The 22,058-nt window shown below is 40.9% G+C and overlaps 1 protein-coding gene across 4 annotated transcripts; it reads left to right on the top strand.

Annotated features, from left to right (window-relative positions):
* Nucleotides 1–159: 159 nt before the first annotated feature.
* Nucleotides 160–22,022, top strand: LOC121991655 (GPI ethanolamine phosphate transferase 2-like). 4 transcript variants are annotated; one of them, XR_006114698.1, is made up of 18 exons: nucleotides 160–407; nucleotides 495–588; nucleotides 1,165–1,209; nucleotides 1,300–1,467; nucleotides 1,530–1,614; nucleotides 1,698–1,804; nucleotides 9,275–9,355; nucleotides 11,296–11,348; nucleotides 11,439–11,541; nucleotides 12,303–12,446; nucleotides 13,346–13,442; nucleotides 15,379–15,604; nucleotides 15,708–15,801; nucleotides 16,019–17,113; nucleotides 19,282–19,374; nucleotides 19,480–19,757; nucleotides 20,965–21,194; nucleotides 21,823–22,022. XR_006114698.1 is itself a non-coding variant. In XM_042545641.1 (17 exons), the coding sequence occupies exons 1-17, from the start codon at nucleotides 280–282 to the stop codon at nucleotides 21,122–21,124; spliced, it is 3,051 nt and encodes a 1,016-aa protein (XP_042401575.1). In that variant the 5' UTR covers nucleotides 160–279; the 3' UTR covers nucleotides 21,125–21,330. The 4 variants fall into 4 exon arrangements, 3 of the variants coding, with proteins under 3 accessions (XP_042401575.1, XP_042401576.1, XP_042401577.1); XM_042545641.1 differs by lacking the exon at nucleotides 21,823–22,022 and having other exon boundaries at nucleotides 20,965–21,330; XM_042545642.1 differs by lacking the exon at nucleotides 21,823–22,022 and having other exon boundaries at nucleotides 1,295–1,467; nucleotides 20,965–21,330.
* The last annotated feature ends 36 nt before the right edge of the window (nucleotides 22,023–22,058 follow it).

Genomic DNA, 22,058 nt, shown 5'->3' with positions numbered 1-22,058 from the left:
CTAAAAAAACCCTTCACAGTTTCCAATTTCTTGTCATTTGAGCCAGTTACATGGGCCAGAGCCGCTGAGCGAAAGAAGTTTTAAATGGCTGTCTGTTGTGTTTATAAGTATCTGAAATATTATCGTGTAAATATATATAAAAGGCTAGGGCAGAGTGAAAGTGTTCCTCATCGAAATGACATCGCTGGTCACTCTCGTCTCTCTTTGAGATCCTCGGCTCCTCCCTCGCGCCTCCCGACTGTCTTCCCGTCTGGAGGGACCCTAGCAGGGTTACGTTCCATGGTTTCCGGACTAACATGCGGAAAGCTTGCTTCTTGGACGATCGCCGCCGTCCTGCTTCAGATCCTCGGCCTCTCGTTCTTCATGATAGGTTTCTTCCCCGTTAAACCTACTCTCCCGGGCTTCAGGTTTGGTTTCGTTCTCTCTTCTGTGTTACTAATCGAGAAAGAGTAATATAATTCAATCTAATTTATTTGGGGGTGTCGTTATTTTAGCGGTCCAGAGAGCTATCGAATGCCAACATGTGAACCAGTGTTGGACGCTCAGGACAGCGAGCTATCTCCGGAGAAGCTGAGATCCTTCTACAAGGTTAGTTTTTGCACTCACGTTTAGGTTGCTGATTTGATTTGGTTGACTAATACAACTCTATGATGATGGAAATATATACCCAGGAATGGTTGAACCAGTTAGTTTTTATTTTATCTTTATCACACATTTAGTAACTCAAACCTGATTTTTTTTTTTCAGTTTCACCTTGTATAATGCAAGCAAATTTCTCTATCTTTGAACTTATTGAATTTGTATCATAAAAACAACTCGAGATAGGTGTGTCAATGATCTGTTTCTGGGCCCATGACAGTTTGGTTCAAGTTGTGTTGCACCCTGTGACAGCCCAACAGTCATAGAAATAATATATACTTGATGCCACTTGGAGTATTATGTTCTCAAGTTGTTTGCTATAGTTTTATATATTGGGTGCCAATTGTTCTCTTTTAATCACAATAAGACAATCTTATCCCTCACAATAAGATTATTTTGTTTGGTGGCATTTCTTCCCCTTAAATGTCATATTAAGGGCAGTCAAATCATACAATCTTTAGATTTCTAGAATAATCCCGAAGAATTTCATGTTAATAACATTATATTTATGCATTTTTGACACAGGAACTATCTAAGGTGCCTCCATCATATGATCGACTTGTATTAATGGTATGACCCTTGTAAACACATTGCTCTCAATTAAAAATGCTCCTAAGGTCATGGGGGATTTTGTTGTTTTTCATGCATCTGCTAGTTTAGGTTATCGATGGACTGCCTGCTGAATTTGTTCTGGGAAGAGATAACAAGCCTCCAACCAAGACCATGATGGAGGCTATGCCATATACTCAATCTTTGTTGTCAGCTGGAAAAGCTAGAGCTTATCATGCTAAAGCTGAACCTCCTACAGTTACCATGCCTAGGTTAAAGGTACATTTAAAATTTTAAAGTAGTTCCTATTCCTGTATGCCTCATTTATCTATTGCTTACAGGCTATGGTTTCTGGCGCAGTTGGAGGTTTTTTGGATGTGGCATTTAACTTTAATACTCAAGCTCTATTGGATGATAATCTCCTTGGTTCGTCAGATGCAATTCCAGTTTGCCTTGACAAAGTGGCGGAGATTTTCTTAATTGAGTATTAATCTTAATCTTTCTAGCAGACCAATTCAAGCGTATTGGATGGAACCTAGTGATGCTTGGGGATGAAACATGGATTAAACTTTTCCCTAAATTATTTATAAGACAAGATGGAGTGAGCAGCTTTTTTGTAAGTCTACCATCACTTGTACATTTCATGTACAACAATTTTAAGTCTTTATACCATGCCGATTCTTACACACTGTTTTCCATGTATGTATATACTTGAGGTCTGTTCGTACCATTTCTTCTGTGATTTGAAATTAAGTACAAAAAGTGACATAATGTAGTTTAATAAATAAGAAAAAAATTGAGAAAGTAATTTAGATGTGATCCTGTCCGAGCGCTGAGTCGACGGACACTGGGGACGTGGCACTCTCCGCTGTCTCCGACTGGTGATGTGGATCTCCGGCGAACTTGCAAAGAAGCCGAGCCGGGAGGGGTTTCCCGGCGACGACCCTCCGGCGCTCAAGTCAGGCAGTGAAGAAGGAGAGGAGCAAAATAACGCTACTGTGGCTACAGTGATGATAATCGCATACCTCCGTCGAAGTCTGGGGGTTTTTATATAGGATCCCGGGGAGGCCCGGGCACGCTTCTCGATGCGTGCACGCTTCCCCAAACATACCTCAGTAGGGTTGTGTCAGAAAAGCATGCCTGACGCCATTCCGCAATCGTTCGAACATATCCCGGATGTGACGGTGGAAACTTCCACCGTACGATACTCTGTCCGCTCCGGCCGCCAACAATGCTGTTTGTCGGCGGCAGGTGTCTCGAGGATGAAGTTACCAGTTGTCCTTTTTGTCTCCTAGCGCTCTTACTTGTTCCCGGGCCGAGCGGACCAGCCGCTCGACGCTCATGGCTTCCGGGAATGCACATACCTCGGCCCGGGCGGGGAAGCCCTGCTCATGTGCTCGGATGGAATTGCGCCTTATTGTCCTGCGGCTCGGCCGAGCGGCCTGTCCGCCCGGCCCATAGACTCTTTTACCTTGAGCATCGGAAACCCGATCCCTAGTTGGGCTGTCTTTCGTCCGGTCCGGGAGACCCCTGGCCGGATGTCCGGTCGGTCGGATGCTCGGTCGGCCCGCTACTCCGCTCGGCACGACCTTGGGGTTGATCTTCTTGACCATTGACCTCCACGTGTCGTTGACCTCCCGCCAACGAGGGTCCCTCGTCCTTACCACCGGATCACATGCCTCCCCCTCAAGTCTAGTCGAAGGACGCGCTAAGTCCGACTGACTGGACTGCGTCTGGGTGGCGTGTCTGCCGCTCATCCACCGAGATTAGTGTCCGGCCGTCCGGGGAATATGCAAGTAGGTAACGCCGCTCGGCGTGTCCCCGGTTGGTACTTGGAAAGTTTCGTTTGCCTGCCGTTGTCCCGCCGCTCCGGCATCGGTCACGCTGATTATCCCTAGAAAACTCCTCGGCCTTTTGCCCCGAACAGACATTTTTGGGGGTTCAGTTTGACTCCATACCTCCTTAGTGTTCGGAAGGTTTCCTCTATGTCTGTACAAAGATCGGTCGCTCGGAGTGACTTGATTAGTATATCATCCACGTAGACTTCCAGGTTGCGCCCTATCTGCTCCCGGAATACTTTGTTCATTAGTCGTTGGTAGGTAGCCCCAGCGTTCTTGAGTCCGAACGACATCACGTTGTAGCAGTAGGTGTCGTCCGCAGTAACGAAGCTCACTTTGTCCTGATCCTCCCGTGCAAACGACATTTGGTGGTAGCCCTGGTATGCATCCAGCATGCATATCAGCTCGCACCCCGAGGTGGAGTCTACCAGCTGATCGATCCGAGGCAGAGGGTAAAAATCCTTTGGGCATGCCTTGTTTAGATTCCGGAAGTCGATGCAGACTCTCCATTTGTTGCCTGGTTTGGAGACCAGCACCACATTGACGAGCCAGCTCGGGAATTGCACCTCTCGTATGTGGCCGGCCTCCAGCAGTTTCTCAACTTCAGCTCGGATGATGACATTCTGTTCAGCGCTGAAGTCCCTCTTCCTCTGCTTCACCGGCCGAGCGTCCGGTCGGACGTGGAGTTCATGCTGCGCTACGCTTGGCGAGACCCCCGACAGTTCATGAGTTGACCAAGCGAAGACGTCGCAGTTTCGCTGGAGACATCCGATCAGCTCCTCCTTCTGGCCTAGCTCCAGGTCGGATGCTATGAATGTCGTGGCCTCCGGTCGGGTAGGGTGGATCTGTACCTCCTCCTTTTCTTCGCAAACTAGAGAAGGTGGTTTTTCGGTTATAGCGTTCACCTCGACTCGTGGCACTTTCCGAGCGGATTTAGCCTCGGCTCGGACCATCTCTACGTAGCATCGCCGGGTTGCCAGTTGATCCCCTCGGACTTCTCCAACTTGGTCTTCTACTGGGAACTTGATTTTCTGGTAGAAGGTAGAGACGACCGCTCGAAACTCGTTGAGAGCCGGTCGCCCCAAGATCACATTGTACGCGGAGGGAGCGTTGACTACGATGAAGTTAGCCGTCCGTGTTCTTCTGAGCGGCTCTTCTCCCAGCGAAATAGCCAGCCGGACCTGTTCGACCGGGACAACTTCATTACCAGTGAACCCGTAGAGGGGGGTTGTCATTGGTGTAACAACCCGACCCTCTTGGCCCATTTGGCGGCCCATTTGGCGACCCTCGGGTCGTCGACCGTCGGCCCTTATGTCGTCGGCCCATTTGGCGACCTCTCATGTCGTCGACCGACGACCCTTGGCCGTGCCGTTACTCACTAGGACTTTCCACCCCTGACAGTGGATTTTTGCCTCCCCCAGGATTCGAACTCTAAACCTCCAGGTTTAAGTATTAGAGTTTATGAATCCTGGTAACCAAGTGAGACGACGACCCAAGGGTCGCCAAATGGACCGCCAAATGGGTCAAGAGGGTCGGGTCGTTACAATAAAAAGGCATTTATTGTAACGACCCGACCCTTTGGCCTCTAGGGCGGCCCTTATGTCGTCGGCCCATTTGGCGACCTCTCATGTCGTCGACCGACGACCCTTTGGTCGTGCCGTTACTCACTCGGACTTTCCACCCCTGGCCAGTGGATTTTTGCCTCCCTCAGGATTCGAACTCTAAACCTCCAGGGTTAAGTATTAGAGTTTATGAATCCTGGTAACCAAGTGAGATGATAAAAGACGCCTTTTTATTGTAACGACCCGGCCTTCTTGGCCCATTTGGCGGCCCATTTGGCGACCCTCGGGTCGTCGACCCTCGGCCCTTATGTCGTCGGCCCATTTGGCGACCTCTCATGTCGTCGACCGACGACATGAGAGGTCGCCAAATGGGCCGACGACATAAGGGCCGCCACGGTGAACCCGAAGAGGGGGGTTGTCATTGGCAGCAACTCAGCTCTGTCGATTTGCAATTGGTCGAATGCCTTCTGGAAGATTATGTTGACCGAGCTGCCTGTATCAAAAAAGATGCGGTGAATAGTGTAGTTAGCTATTACCGCTTGGATGATGAGAGCGTCATCATGCAGGACTTCGACTCCCTCGAGGTCCCTAGGCCCAAAGCTGATCTCGGGTTCGTTCGCCCGCTCCTGACTGCAGCCAACCGCATGGATCGTGAGCTGCCTTGTTGGAGTCACCTCCCGTTGGTCCACCAGCGATGATGTTAATTTCTCCTCGGGACACGTTGCTTCTATTCTCTTCCTCCTGAGCGGATGGCCAGGGACGCTCGTGCGATGCCCGAGGTTGAGTCCTGGGCTGCGATGATGTTGCCGCTCGGGATCCTCTCTCTGCACGCCGACCGGGGCTCTGGTGTCGATGTCGCCGATTCTGCGAAGGCGATCCGGCGATAGCTCCTTGGCGTATGATGGCGATTGGGAGGCTCCGATCGCGGGTGTTGTGAGTTCTGACGATGGAGTGAACAAAACATACTTGTTGAACGGCGTGCGGCCTTGCTTGCTGATGAGGCCGGGCGGCTTCTGCGCGGGGTCCTCTCGGTGGTTGATAATTAGAAGGCAGCTTCCGCTTGGCATGAGCTGGTGGCTCGGATGATGCTTCTTTTTTCCTCGCCATCTGAGCTTCCTCCACGTTGATGTACTCGTTGGCCTTGTTCAACATGTGGTTGTAGCTGCGAGGCGGCTTTCTGACGAGTGAACGGAAGAAATCACCGTCCACAAGCCCCTGTGTGAACGCATTCATCATAGTTTCTGAAGTGACCGTCAGGATATCCATGGCCACCTAGTTGAAACGCTGGATGTAGGCTCGGAGCGACTCCTTCGAGCCTTGTTTGATGGCGAACAGACTGACGCTGGTCTTCTGGTAGCGCCTGCTGCTCGCGAAGTGATGGAGGAAGGCCATGCGGAACTCTTTGAAGCTCGTGATGGATCCGTTCGATAACCTCCGGAACCATCGTTGTGCTGATCCAGAAAGGGTGGTGAGGAACACCCGACACTTCACACCATCTGTATATTGATGCAAAGTGGCTGTGTTGTCGAACTTATCCGGATGGTCGTCCGGGTCGGTGGTCCCGTTGTATTCCCCGATCGCCGGGGGCGCGTAATGCCTTGGTAGTGGGTCGCGCAGGATGGCCTCGGAGAATTGTCTATTGACCCGCTCGGGGGACGCGTCTGTCCGTGGCGCCTTGCCCTTCCTTGCATCGCGGAGAGGCGCCTCATCGGACGAAGAGCCCCGGTCGAGGTTGGCTTGCGCGACTTCCGAGGGCGTTTGGAATAAAGCCCGATGGAACGGTATCGGGGTGGGCGGGGCTTCCACCTGAGTGCCGGTCGGCCCTTTGTTCTGGCCCCATATTGAGAGTTGCTCCGGCCGGTCATCTGGTGTCGCCCGACAGCCTGATGCCGACGTTGCCTGTTGCGCTATCCGATCGGCTTGAGCCTTTTGCTGTTGCTCAACTATCTTGGTTGGTCGCGCTTGGATGAGCGCGTCTAGTTCTTCGGGAGAGAGTGTCACCATGAGTTGGCGTCCAGCTTCTTCCATCGTCTCTGCTCGGATTCAGGAGCGTTCCCACAGACGGCGCCAATTTGATCCTGTCCGAGTGCTGAGTCGACGGACACTGGGGGCGTGGCACTCTCCGCTGTCTCCGACTGGTGATGTGGATCTCCGGCGAACCTGCAAAGAAGCCGAGCCGGGAGGAGTTTCCCGGCGACGACCCTCCGACGCTCAAGTCAGGCAGTGAAGAAGGAGAGGAGCAAAGTAACACTGTGGCTACAGTGATGATAATCGCATACCTCCGTCGAAGTCTGGGGTCTTTATATAGGACCCCGGGAGGCGCGAACACGCTTCTCGATGCGCACACGCTTCCCAAACATACCTCAGTAGGGTTGTGTCAGAAAAGCATGCTCAACGTCATTCCGCAATCGTCCGAGCATATCCCGGATGTGACGGTGGAAATTTTCACCGTACGATACTCTGTCCGCTCCGGCCACCGACCATGTTGTTTGTCAGCGGCAGGTGTCTCGAGGATGAAGTTACCAGTTGTCCTTTTTGTCTCATAGCGCTCTTACCTGTTCCCGGGCCGAGCGGACCAGCCGCTCGACACTCATGGCTTCCGGGAATGCGTATACCTCGGCCCGGGTGGGGAAGCCCTGCTCATGTGCTCGGATGGAATTGCGCCTTATTGTCCTGCGACTCGGCCGAGCGGCCTGTCCGCCCGGCCCATAGACTCTTTTACCTTGAGCATCGGAAACCCGACTCCTGGGCTGTCTTTCGTCCAGTCCGAGAGACCCCTGGCCGGATGTCTGGTCGACCGGATGCTCGGTCGGCCCGCTACTCCGCTCGGCACGACCTTGGGGTTGACCTTCTTGACCATTGAGCTCCACGTGTCGTTGACCTCCCGTCAACGAGGGTCCCCTGTCCTTACCACCGGATCAAGATGAATTGATGTAAATTTGTGCGAGAGCTTGTATATTTTGGATCTATTCTTCAACACGGAGATATTGATGAAAATTTATTCAATAACATTATGATTTGGCAGTTGATTCGTAAAGGGGCTACTGCATATGTTTGTCGATGTCACTGTTTGTTCCTTTTAAGATAAAAAACATATATCTGTGGTATGATCCTTCACATTGTACCTATCAATGAATTGAACAATTAGAAAACTATGCCTGCACAAAATTAATATAGCAGAAATGAGAATGTTAAAATAGTATATGAGGGTTTTAGAAAGATGAATTCAAATACTACTATTGAAGAGCAATTAAGTTTAGTTTTAATAGATGGTATGATGAAATAAAATAGGTTAAGATGGTATTAACATGTTCAAATACAACCAAAGGATATAATAGTTTGATAATTTGCAAGTCGTATCGATAGAGTTGAGGGGTAGAGAAAGACTAGAAAATTCTAGTTGATGTTATAAAAACGTGGTTCAACTGATGTGAATATTATTGGTGATAGAACTGTGCATAAAGTTTGGAGTGATAATCCATGTAGCCACCCCCTAATAGTTGGAACAACACAACTTGAATGATGATGATTCAGATCCTTCCCCAAAATTTTAATGGTATTTGTATCATGTTTTTAGCCTCTCAGGTTCCATTATACATGCCAAGATAGCATGAGGTCTATAAATATCAATCTTTTATCAAAACAACTGCGGCGTTCGCATGGGACATGACTGATGTAGCACAATGCTAGCATTATCACCAGAAGCATCTACAATAAATAGCTACAGTAGTTTAACATTTCAATCAATTACTCGTGCATATTATTTCATTTACATTTTAGATTATTTGATATACTTTTGCACAGTCCAAAGTACCATCCTAAATGCATAATGTTTTTGATGTGTGCATTATACTATTATATGATACATAGTTGTGAATCACTAGGCCACACATATGATGTGCCGTTACAAGGTTTTTGTTTTTGCAATGTGAGTTGATGAAACAAGATTCCTTTTTTGTTTTGACTAATTGGTTTTGGATGGACAAGCAGCAAACCTCCAAGATTATTTGTTTGCGAAAATGAGACCTATTGAAAACACTGCAATTTTAAATGTGATATCTCATTCAATATAGAATGGTTCTTAGTATGGCATTACAGCTGTGGACTTTTTTACTTAAAATATTGTTGTCATTTGGCTATGCAGCTCTTGCACAAGATTCATTCATTCAGTAAAACAATATCGTTATTTATCTGTAATATTATAGCATCAGTTTATCGTAGTTTCTTCATTTCCCTATTGTTCTTCGATAAAGAAGAAAGAAAAGGACCAACCTCAACACACAAGATTACCTAGGAGTTTGATATGCTAAAGTTTCTTTAATATAGATATATTTTCTTCTGGAGTGAGTTCCTTGTAGATATTTAACATATTATCCCAATTCCAATTAGTGTAAGCCTGGGACAATACACTTTAGATTCTTGCATAGTGGAATATGCAACTCATGTTTTTATTCATTTAATTTTATGGATAACCTGAAAAGGATATAAGAGGCCGCATTTGTGATCTATCATTGCTTTAGACAGTGTTTATTTCTTATTATGATTGTTTGGTCTACTTTGGTATAGATTTTTGTATAATTATTCATTATTTTCCAACATAGTGTCTGATTACCTCTTGTTTTATGTGTAATATGTCACTCCCCTTGATGGAAAGTCAAAATCATTTGTGTTTTTGTTTCTTATTAGGTGAAAGATACAATTGAAGTTGATTTCAACATTTCTCGTCATCTAGATGCTGAACTGGCTGCTGAAGATTGGAATCTCCTGGTCTGGCATAGTTTCTTTTAGTCCATTACTGGTATATCTTGTATATTATAGTGGGATTCTTTGATGCTTATCATAGTTTGGTAGCATAAAAACCTATTTATCCTTATTGTCGCAATATGCCAATTTCTACTTTGAGAAAAATAAACTTAATTTGAACTAACAGTTCTGCTGATTCTTATTTATCTTCTAATTTCATAAACTTTTACCATTTCCACTTTTAAATACCAATCCTAGTTTGGATTGATTCTTGATTTCTGATTTGACTGGTTGAATTCTGTCGGCTGGTCTGTTTTTAATGAAATTGGTGAACTGTAGAAACCATTGTTGAATCAGGATGGACTTCTTGGATGAAAGAAGTTGATTTAGGAATTTGATGTGTTGGTTGGTTGAGAATTTGATTGAGGATCGTTAAATTTGGGTAAGGTAACATGAAATTGAAAAATATGGATCAGTGAATTTGGTTAAGATAACATGGGTCTTTACCTTAGGAGGGGTATGTGCATGAAACTTCCACTGTTTTTGTATATGTTCAAGAAAGTGAAGAGAGCAGGTATCACTTTCAGACAAGCTATGTTTCTGATAGATTGCTAAAGCAACTGAAACCTCATTGTATTCAGCGAAATGAGTTCTTATTAGCCAGATTCCATGATCACTTATAAATCTGCTCTCTCACATTTTCTTTTTATATTATCTTTGCATATCTCTCATTGTTATGTGAATATTGTTGTTCGCATCTTCTTTTCCTTTTAGCTCTTTCCATGTAGATAAATCAAAATTGGCGATGTTAAGCTATCTTAGCACAAAACCCCAAAAAAGAGAGTTAACCATTTTGTTTACTATTATTTGGTAGAGTTTCCTAATGTCAAGTGGAATCACTTGTATTTGATTAACTTTTTTTGTGGTAACTCTACTTCCCCAATGATTTATTTTTTTGTTTCTTTTAATATTGTTAAAGGAAGAAATAAGTACTCCTCAAGAAACCCTAGGTAACACCATCTATCTTTATATACATATTGTTGATAAATAAGAATATTAAAATACACCTTTGCCTATTAAATATTTACATAATACTCTATAACACTCTACTCTCCTTAAGTGGATTCAAATATACTATAGAAATTAGCTTGTTATAACTATATTTAACTGATACAACCAACTATACTAATTTGGGACTTGAGAAGTTCAGATATACGTGAAGATAATTCTAGAATGACGTTGAAAAATTGTGGAATGATGCATACTAAGAGAAGAGAATGTATCTATCTTGAAATTGTTGTGGAAGAACGCATGCAAAGAGAAGAGAGAAAATCTGTCTTGAAATATATGCAGAATTATGCACACGGAGAGAGCAAAGATAAGATCCGCATAGTGACACAGGCAGATGATGTGCAAAATGATCTCGCTTGCACGGAGCTTGACCAAAGATGACGCATGGAATGATCTCATGCAGAGGCTAATCAGAAATGAGGCTGCACAAAATGATCTCGCACAAAGACTTAACTAGCAACAATGATGCGCAGACTGACTCACAGGCAGGGGCTCAGTTGCTGACGATGATGCATGGAATGACATGTATAGGGGCTCAACTGAGAATTATCATACGAGTCTGACATTTAAAGACAACAAAGAATTGCCAATCCAAGGGATTGTCAGATTGTTGCATGTTTTTAAAGTTGTTCATTTTGACAGCATCATTTTTGGCTTCAACTTTCATAGATTTCTGACATTATGCTTTGTGTTGGTTAGCTTGAAAGTATGCATTGATTATATGAGTAAATATGGTGTGGCAACTTTATCAAATTACTTTAACAAACCTATGTATTTGCATGATTGATGAATAGTGACAAGGTAAATAGTTAGATTCATCTAATGGTATTGGTTTTGACCAAAGTTTTATTATAACTATTAGCACAAGTTCTTATTTTTGATGTTCTTTTTAGATTCTTCATTACCTTGGCTTGGACCATGTTGGCCACATCGGTGGACGACATAGGTATGTGCTAAAACTATTATTTTCATCATTGTGTTTGTATGAAATTGCTTCAAGATTGGCTTTTGTTTTAAAATAGTCTTGCAATTTCAGTATACTGATGGCCCCAAAGTTGAAGGAGATGGATGATGTCATTATGATGATTCATACGCACGCTATCCTGCATCAACGCAACAATGCTGCAGACACATTATTGGTTTGTTAGTTCTATCTTGTATTTCCATAACATGGATAATGTTGTGATTTTAGATCCTTGTCCTACTAAACTTGATTTTTTTTTTTTAGTGTATGCTTGCCATGCCAATCTTTTACACTATCATCATTCCTTTACATTTGTCATGCCATCTTCAACAAAAGGAATCTCTTTCTTTACTATCTTTTTCACAATTTTTGTTAAATTAAATATAAATTGCATTATTTTTTTTTTAAAAGGTTAAGTTTATGCTGAATGCATTAAGTTGTGATAAACTAAACTTTGTCAATTTGCCCTAATGAGGCTATTGCAAATTGAAACTACAGTGAATATATGTGTGTGTCGGGGGGTGCTTGTGGCTATATGAATTGTTTTCCGATATAATGCATGTTAGAAAATTTGATAGGTGATAACTTGTACAATAGCTTTTTTGATAGCATCCACCCTCATGGCCTTACATAGAAAGCCATAGTATTTCGTAATACCAGTTATTGCAATTTTTCTTAACTTGCATAGAGAATATCCCGTAGTAGTTCATAATCCCAGTCATTACAACTTTCCTGAGCGCCAAAGCTTATTTCTGATAACTACTAACTGTAGTTCAGATGCTTCGTCTCTGGGATCCATACTGGTTGATTACACACAGCTATTGTGTTTTCTATCAGTAGCACAAGCTTATAAGTTTGTCAATATTTTAATTTTCCTCTTTTATCTCAACAGTAATCGATGACTTTTGTGATCTTTTTCTCTTTCTTTCTTGTTAGGTAGTTGTCAGTGACCATGGAATGACTTCTAGTGGAAACCATGGAGGATCATCATATGAAGAAACTGATTCACTAGCTCTTTTCATTGGTCTCTCTATTGAGAATTCAGATAGTGCTTTCAATGTGCCAATGTCTGCTTCTCAGGTTCCCTCTAGTCTTCAACTGCTATGTTTCTGTTCTCTACTAATATCTTTTATTGTTGAGGGTATATGTAATTCTTTTATATGTTTGATTTTCTTTTGTTTTTGATCTTGAAGCCTTATGCTTATTGGTGGCTCTGAGTACCCCTCTGTTGGTTAGTCACAAGAGAAACAAGTACAAACATGCTATTGGCATTGAAACATAACTGTAATTCTCAATTAAAAAAATATTGTAGATGTAATACCTGTTAGATAGGTACCTTGCTGTTTAGCCATTTACCTTTCCAATCAATCGCCAATCAGTGGAACTTATAGCTCATTATTGATTTAATTCATGGTTAAAAAGTAGTTGCTATGACTTGCTTGATTTTTGTCAGTGGAACTTATAGCTCTTTTTGAAGGGGAGCCTTGGCGCAACGGTAAAGTTATTGTTATGTGACCAAAAGGTCACGGATTCGAATCCTGGAACAACCTCTTGCAAAAAGCAGGGTAAGGTTGCGTATAATGGATCCTTCCCCGGGACCCCGCACACCGAGCTGCCCTTTTTCATGTTTAAAATAATAGCCAATGATTGCTTTGTTGACATACACATCTTTAGGATCCTAATTTTAAAATAGATGAAAGGTATGGAAGCATAGTTATATGAAGTTCATATAGGCATCACGTCTCTCTATTTTTACATACCTGTGATTTGTTATGTTTTCTATTTTTTATTGATAAAATTTGAAAATGTTTTGTATCAGTCTTTGCCATCCCTATCAATGCAAGAAAATTGGATCATTAGAAGAAATATATGAGCATAAAACACACCTTCTTAGCTGTATCCCTACATAATTTTGATATCTTTGGAATGTCCAGATTAGCTTTATTTCCTGTCATGCAACATTGTCCCTACTAATACAGGTAGATGTTGCTCCAACTCTAGCTCTTCTTTTTGGCGTGCCCATTCCAAATAACAATATAGGAGTCATCCTGAGGGGGATGCTTGATTCATTGACAGGTTTGTTGGTCCTATTGTTTAGTCCTCAATATTTTAGAATAATTGAAATAGCCAGCATTTTCCCTGCTGAGTTTTGACTTATTAGTTAGCAACTTATTATAGTCTGGGTATTTTGCAAATCGTGTATGGATTTGAACTCCTACTTAATTTTTCTTTTTAAGTGTAAATGAAAATGAAAGAAATGTTGTTTATGTTATATTTTCAGTGACATTTCTAGTGAATCTGTTGTAAATTTCTTATAGTCTTTTAGTTATCTAGAATTCCTGCTTATGAAAAGGTAATCCTACTAGTTTGGCATTAGGAAGTCTCCTCATACAATAGTTTTTGTTGAAAATTTCATAGGACTTATCATCACACAAACATTTGTTCCCTTGTTTTTTTTAACTTTGTAATATATAGAACACTTGCAGATGCATTCAAAATTTAAGGTACTACTTCAATACAGTCTGCTGTAAATCATTACCATATTATTACCATTCCATATTAACATGCAATAAGGGTTGATACATGACAGGCCATGTTTTGTATTAGTCAGAACAAGTGATATGAACCATTATTAGGACGATCCATGCCCATTAGTTCCACGTGGACAGGTGCGGCGATTCATTATATATTGATATCATTCCTGAAAACTCAAGGATTTGAGATAAGTGGCTAGCCAATCAACGACAACATTCTTCATAGCTCATGATTATTGGATCTGACCTAAATGTTAATCAGTGTTGCAGATTTCGCTAGGCGCCAGTCGGGCGCTCGACTGGCGCCTAGCGCCTAGAGCGCCTAGGCGGCGCTTAGGCGGCGCCTAGGCGCTCTAGATACAATATCATCTTTTAGTGAAAATGTGAAATGCACATTGATCTCAATAAAATACCAAAATTCAAAACAAGTAACAACTAGCAAAGAAGGCAGAAGAACTCAGCAAAGAAGAACCAAGAACAAGAAGCAGCAAAGAAGAAGTGAAGAACTCAGAAGCAAGAAGGCAGCAGCAAGATGAAGAATTGAAGAACCAAGAAGGATCAAAGAGGAAGCAAGAAGGCAAGCAAAAAGCATGGAAGAATGAAGAATAAGAACTCACCAGTGGTGCAGATTCTTGCTTCTTTGAGTTTGATGCAGAGAGATTAGGGCGCCGGAGAGATTCCAGTGAGGCGTGGCAGAGAACGGTGGAAGGGACGCCGGCGGCAGAGAGATGTGCAGCGATGTGCAGGTGGGCGGCAGAGAGATGTGCAGCGATGTGTAGGTGGGCGGCAGAGAGATGGGTGGGCGGCAGAGAGATGTGCAGCGAGATTAGGGTTGGAGTTTTGGAAAACTGGAAAGAAATATAGTAGTTTTGGGCTTTTGGACCATAAATAATTATAAAAAAAAGGGTTTGGTCCAAAACAAAAAAGAAATCAGTTTGGTCTAGGCGGTGCCTAGGCCAAACAGACCGCCTATTCGGCGCCTAGGACCGCACATAAATAATACCGCCTAGTTTGGCCGAATAGGAGGTTTTCGGTTCGGCTAGGGGCCGCCTAGCGCCTAGGCGGCGCCTAGGCGGCCGCCTAGGCCGAAATCTGCAACACTGATGTTAATATAATCTATACTCAATTGTTAATTACAAGCTATCTTTGTCATGCTACAAAAGAAATATACTGTAATTTTTTATAATTAATATGATGACGTAGAGAGAAACTAGTAGGCTTCCACATATTATATCATTTTTGGGTGGTGTGGAACCTTGTCTTTTGCCATCTGTTGATGCCAGTCACTATTATGTACTCTTTAAATTAATATGGTCAAGTGAGAATCTTAGTAATCTTCATATTGCAACAAGAAGAGCTTTGGAAATATGATGAGTGTGTTGACATATTTATGAATTTGCAAGTGTTATAAGACAATTATTTTTCTTACTATGCATTTCAATAAAGATAATTTGTTGATCTATTTTTTTTTTTAATAGATGAGCAAAGGCTTCGAGCCTTACAGTTGAATTCCTGGCAGATGTTAAGATTATTGCAAGAACATTCACCTGGCTTACTTTGTGGGAATTTGACTGGCATTGGTGGTGACATTGGTTTGTTGACTAATCAAGATGTTGACAGCACAAACGAAAAACTAGGTTACTTGTTTTCCAAAGCTACATCGTCTCATAATTTGTGGTTACTCCGTCGAACTTCTGATGTAACGTAATTGGAAGTTTACATTTTGTGTATATATTTACATAGATGCATTTGTTCTTGACATCGTTTCTAAAATATTTATGCTAGTTAATTTTCTCTACATTTGCAGATCAAATTCAAATGATGATCTTGAACTTGCTGTAAGTTCATATTATGAATTTCTAGGAAATGCGAGTGAGTGGCTGTCTCACAGAGCTACTGATGTAATTTTCATTTCCTGCCGTTAGTAAGATCCATTAGCTTGATTTGGTTGTGTTCAATATTCTTGTGTGTCTGTGTGCTTATTGTCACATATTGGCAGTGTTGATAAGCTGTCAGTCATGGATGACATTATAGGATTGGGACCATATCTGTTTGCTTGATAAGTTTTTGTTCATTGAGGGTGAAGATTACTAACTCAGAAATCTGATGGTTTTGCAGAAACCCATCAACTTGCTTCTGTCTGGTATTGCTATAATGCTTATCTCATGTATTCTACAACTAAACATCGTGTTTAAGTTATTCAAAGAAGTCTTCGTTATAGAGAGGAAGCATTTCTCTCTGTCAAAAGAATTGAATCAAGTGTGGCATATTGATGAATCTTTTACTCTTATTGGAATATTAATCCATGTTCTTAGCCTTGGTGCAAGTTCCATGGTGGAGGAAGAGCAATATACTTGGCATTTCTTGACATCCACACTCTTTTTGATATTTCTCTTATCAGTTATCAGATCCTCTCTAAAAACACCTGCATCATACTTCATGAAAAGCAACAAGCATGAAAACAACCATCCTCTTCGCAAGTCACTGTCAAATGAAGAAAGCGGTCCCACTACCAATGACAAATCATCTCGATCAAAACAACTACATGAAAATTATCAAGCATCCTTGATACTACTTGTTCTCATTTTGGGAAGAGTATTAAGAGGATGGCATCAAGGTGGTGTTAACTGGGCTCATCTTCCTGATATATCGAAGTTGCTGATCCAAACTGGTGATTTCTATATTAAGGCTTTTCAAATAATCACATTACTTGGTCTCATGGTGCTTGGTTCATTTGCCTTTTCACTTGTGCGACGAAGGATATCCTTAGTTTACATTGTTTGGATTAGCTATTTCATATGTGGATTTCTTGTTTTACTACACATAATTGATAGTGAGAGCAATATTATAGGACCAACATATTCTAGTGTCAATTCAATGGCTCAAATCATCTATATTTGTGTTGGAAGTGTGATACTCTTTACTGTGTTAGTATCTCCATGGGTTCTTCCTGTTGATCATGAAGTGGGTAGTGTTATAACTGGATTGAAATCAAGTTCACAGAGTAATGATATGCAAAGTTCTAGTTTTCTGCTGGGAGTTAGAGATTGCACATACCTGATTGGAACCACATTCACTGTTTTTTGGTGTTTGTTACAACTGCTTCTGCAGCAGCGAATAAATGATATACCAGTGCTGATAGTTTATTTACAAGAAATGGCCAGCATAATCTATTTCTCATCGTATAGAACTAAACACCGGCAGTGGGTTGAGGTCAGTTTTCATCAGATGTATTTTCTGGCACACAGAATTAGTTAACTTCTGTATTTATAGTACATGTGTCACTTGATGGTTGATATTTTGTCATCTACATGGTTTAGAATTTATTCACTTGCAGATTTTATTGTTCCTACTACCTATGTTACTTGATGTTTGATGTTATGGAAATATTAGTTAATAGTCTTTTTAAATGCACAACAATATTTTAATATTTTTTGGTTTCCCACTTATCTATATTTAAAAAAAAACGTAATTTGAAGCATAATGAGCACGGTTTCCCTTTTGCACAATAAGAGAAAGTATTGTTTCTTTTTATTTTAGATGAATAAAAAATTGGTTGCCAAATCAAAATGGAAACTGCATTCTGCCATATAACTTGTAAAGGATAAGTTGCCCCCGGGGCTACGTTGCAGTGGAAGGGCGCCAAGTTGTCACCTAGGCACCCACGGTCGATCCCTAGCTACAACACATTTGCAGAGATTTTTCCTCCAAATGGGACACACAACCACGGAATGCTGGGATTCTGAGTTGCCTTGATTTAACCTGGCGGCCTGTGGGGCCGGGCTGGTTGCCCTAGGATCGGTGTTACCTGGTTCGACATTTTTTGTAAAGTATAAGTTGTCTTTTGGAGATTCTACATAATTGACGGATCATTTGTAGGCATTATTTTTTTTGTCATTCGAAAGAGACATCCTAGAAGGTTTCTTATGGTGTAAAATTTTTTATTTAGTAACAATTTAATTTACTTGTACAACATACCTGATTCAATGCATAGCAGACTGTTTGAGGAGTTGAGACTTGCAGAAAATAACCTTTATCCTTACAGAAATGGTAAAAGAGTTCTATAATATTTAACGAACTGTAGATTTGCAGTTTCTCACTTATTACTTTGATTATTGGGTAATGGGTTCTTCATCCATATTTATGTTTGCACATCAAAGTAGCTCACTAGAGCAATGAGTTGTGACAACAATCTTATGCCAAAGTTCTTTAATGGTTTAAATCTGTGATTCCAAATCAGTGGTATTTTTGCAAGTGTAGGTGGTTATACTGGTATCAACTAGATCTAATCCAAGTTAAATTGGTCTATGGCGAAGTGTGAATAACTTAATCTTGACAAAACTAACTCCATTGTTGACCAACAGTCTCTTTCAAAATCTGGTTGGAGATTGGATAGGCCAGGAAATGCGATAGGCAGAGGCAACCTGAAAGAGTGAAAAAAAAAGTGGCAAGGAAACAAAATATTAGATGAGATGAAAGAAATGGAGATGATCAGTGAAAGGAATATTTAATTGCTTCCCTGTTCTCCTCGCCATAAGTCATTAAAAAGCTTGTGTGATCTAACATTTAATGAACAATTATGAAATTCCATACTAAACAAGTGTAAATTTTGAAAATCTTCAATACCTCTTGGCTTTTTAATGGTCAACATGTATCACACTGGTTAAATTGTTAAATGGCTCTTTATCATCATTGACATGTTGTTGACTCATCCTTGTTGGCGATACAAATATGTGCAAGTAGAAGCTAACATAGTTTACTGATGTTACCAATGACAATAAAGAGATTGTTACTGGAAGAATGTCTCAGTAGATTGTAGCAGTGAATTGTTAAACAATCTTTGTGCAAGTGTAGCTTTATAGCTTGTTCAGTTGTCAGCAGTGTTGTAAAGGATGAGAAAGATTAAGTGATTGAACGGCTATATTTTTATTTGCTTGTGAAGTTGCAGAATATATCTTTCATATGATTAATATATTATGTTGTTGTGCATGATGATTTTCATAATGCCCCCCAACATTTATCAGTTATTTTTTTAAAATGGCCCCCAAGGTTTGATTAATGTCAAAATGCCTCCTACCATTTTGGTTATCAAGATACCCCTTATATAAGATCAAAAAATACTTACTTTATGCTTCAAAATTACCATCTAAATCATTCATTTGTTAATGGATAGAAGGCATTTTGACAACAAAGTGAAAACTGTAGGGGCCCTTTGACATCAATTAAATCTTGGGGGGAGCATTTTTTAAAAGATGATAAACATTGGTGGACATTTTGAAAATTACCTTAATATCCAAAGGACTAGGATGTGGTACTTGCATTTCGCATATATGATTCAGCGATCCTCATCTGATGATGCACAAATATTTTGCAATTTGCAGGTTGCTGCAATGTATTTTTTAGGAATGACAGGCCATTTTGGTCTGGGGAACAGTAACAGTCTGGCTACTATTGACGTTGCTGGGGCATTTATTGTAAATTTCTTTACCGTGCAGTTCATATATGAAAGACTAGTTCACTCTGACATTACCACTTATTCATCTTATTTTCACTATTTGCTGTGTTTTCTTTTTCTGTAGGGTATCTCAAATCATTCCACCGTTCTTTCTGGCATACTGATGTTCATCATCACCTATGCAGCACCTTTGTTAGCATTCCTGAGCATGCTAATCTATATTTCTGTAAAGGATATGAATGATCTTTTACCAAACCACCCAGGATTGGATACATTACATTTGATGATTGGATTTCCTTGTCTGCTTCCCTTGGTCTTAAATTCGGTGGTTTTAGTTGCTTTCACTATCATATTGCTGCTTATGAGAAACCATCTGTTTGTTTGGAGTGTCTTCTCACCAAAGTAAGTTTTACACTGATACTCCATTTTACTTCAGCTTAAATTGGTTTGTTAACAGAGGATTCAGATTTTTTTTCTTCCTTCTATTACACATTACTTTTCACCAAATAAATATCTAAGATTTTAGTAGATATGTTATGGAAAAATGATTATGCTCAATATCCTGTTTACTTTTCCTCAATTGTAACCCAACTTACCATGATGTTTCCTTTCATGATTCCTTTCCTGGTTATGTTTCCTTTCTGTCATTACTATCACAATCACTTGTATTAAATAAGATTTTTTCCAATTCATAAATCTAGAAAAGTACTTTTGCACAGTTTGTACATGGTATATTTTTGTTCATTTGATTGCTGTTTTCTTTTATCTGTTATATGGTACAATGTGGTCGTGTTATAGCAATTGCAGCACTCTTGTCCTCATACACCACATTTCCCGTTATCAATTCCATTCTAGCAGAATCTTCCATAGACATTGTCCCTTTGTTGTTCCTCCCTTCCAACTGCAAGGTCTTTGTCACCCTCAGTTGCATCTGAACACAGCTAATCTGCATCTCACCCAATTGAGTCCTCCATGTACACCCAGATCTGAACACAGCTAATCTGCTCATCGTTGCATCTGCTACTTCCAGCAGCTTGCATCTGCAAGCACCAGCTAGTATTTGATGAAACTGCATGTGCAAACTTGATAGTGAGTCCCAGTCTTAGTTGTGTGTAAGCACTAGATTATTTTTTATTTTAGTTGGATCTTTTTGAGTTTTCCTGATGAAAGAAAAAGAAATGGCGCATGCCTTTTAATGTTTCCCCAAAGTGGCAGCAATTTGTTTTCTTTTTCTTCATATGTAACATTAATGCTTACACCATATATCCAGTTTGGCAAATGTTTGTTTTATACATTAAGGTACGGGATGCTTTAGCCTGTCACATTATTCATTTGTCGAATAAATTGATTTCCATATTGCTGTCGCATCAATAAGTTATCAAGATCTAGGAAATTACTTTGAAAAGATGTGTATGTGGTGCCTTCTTAAATGGTGACGCTAAAATCTGGCATTTTGGCTGTTGTGTTGTTTCATGAGTTCTGTTTCTTACTCCTGTTTACCAATTTTCCCATTTTTCTCATCAGTTTTCTATGTATATTATTTTACCACTTCTGAAGCCTAGCACACATTTTGCAGCTAAATTATAATTTCTTTGTCAAAATGCAACAGGTATCTTTATCTTTGTGCTTCAACATTGTGTGTTTACATCGGGGTACTCATAATAGCTTTCACTGTGGTTTACACTAGATCTGTATTAGCTGTGAGACGTGGTGTGAAATCAAGTCTGTACACGAATAGTTTGGATACAAAATCTGTATCAGACGACTAAAGAGCAATTTCTTCAGTGATTATGAGTCGATGCATGTTGGCAACCCATTCTCGAGGGCAATAATCACTCGGTACTGATTCATAAATTTTTGAATGACTTTGTTTGTTCTTGAGCAATTCTTAAACACTAAAAGGATCTACCATCACTTTGTCTTCCTTGAATTGTATTATATGATTTATTTTATTTTATTTTTGGACTTGACACCAGATGCAGTTTGATTGCTTGTTTGGGTTGGCTTGCTATGGGTGCTTGAATCTTTAGGTCTACTAAAGATTGCTTGTTTGGGTTGGCTTGCTATGGGTGCTTGAATCTTTAGGTCTACTAAACTGTTTGTTATGCTTGAATCTTTGATCTTTCTTTCTTGACTCACTTGATTTGTTATGCCATCCTGTCTGCCCCGGCATGTTGCAGTACCCTTAGTCTGTTCAACTTGCTGATCTTCTCAAACAGAGTTTTAGTTTACTAGAGAAGGAATGCTTTACTCCCACCTCATCAACTTATGAAATGTGAGAATCAAATGAAGCATTCTCATAAGTCATAATGCTGATTCCACTTTAAATTATCTATTAGCATATTCATGGTCCAGTTCATATTTCATCCTACTAAACATAGGCAAGTAGTGCCTCTAGTTCTTAAAATTTATTAATTTATCCCTATGATTGATATTTCTGAAAATCAAGTCACCGGTCAATGAACAGGTTAATGTGTACGCTCTCTGGTCAATGAACAAGTTAATGTGTACGCTCTCTGGAGATTGTTGGTGAGGAGGATGAAAGGACCTGAAAGGCACTTCAGAAGAGAATTAGAATGATGTCGAAGAGGATTCCGATAAGTCATTTTGACACTCAAGTTAAAGTTTCTTTCGGTATGAAACTAGAGAAAGAAGAAGAGAGTTTAGTGGAGTTGAAGAGGTAGCGAGAGTCTTTCCTGTTTA

This window comes from Zingiber officinale, chromosome 6B (genome assembly GCF_018446385.1).
Source record: "Zingiber officinale cultivar Zhangliang chromosome 6B, Zo_v1.1, whole genome shotgun sequence".
NCBI lineage: Eukaryota > Viridiplantae > Streptophyta > Magnoliopsida > Zingiberales > Zingiberaceae > Zingiber > Zingiber officinale.
This window is presented reverse-complemented; position numbering and strand designations above follow the sequence as displayed.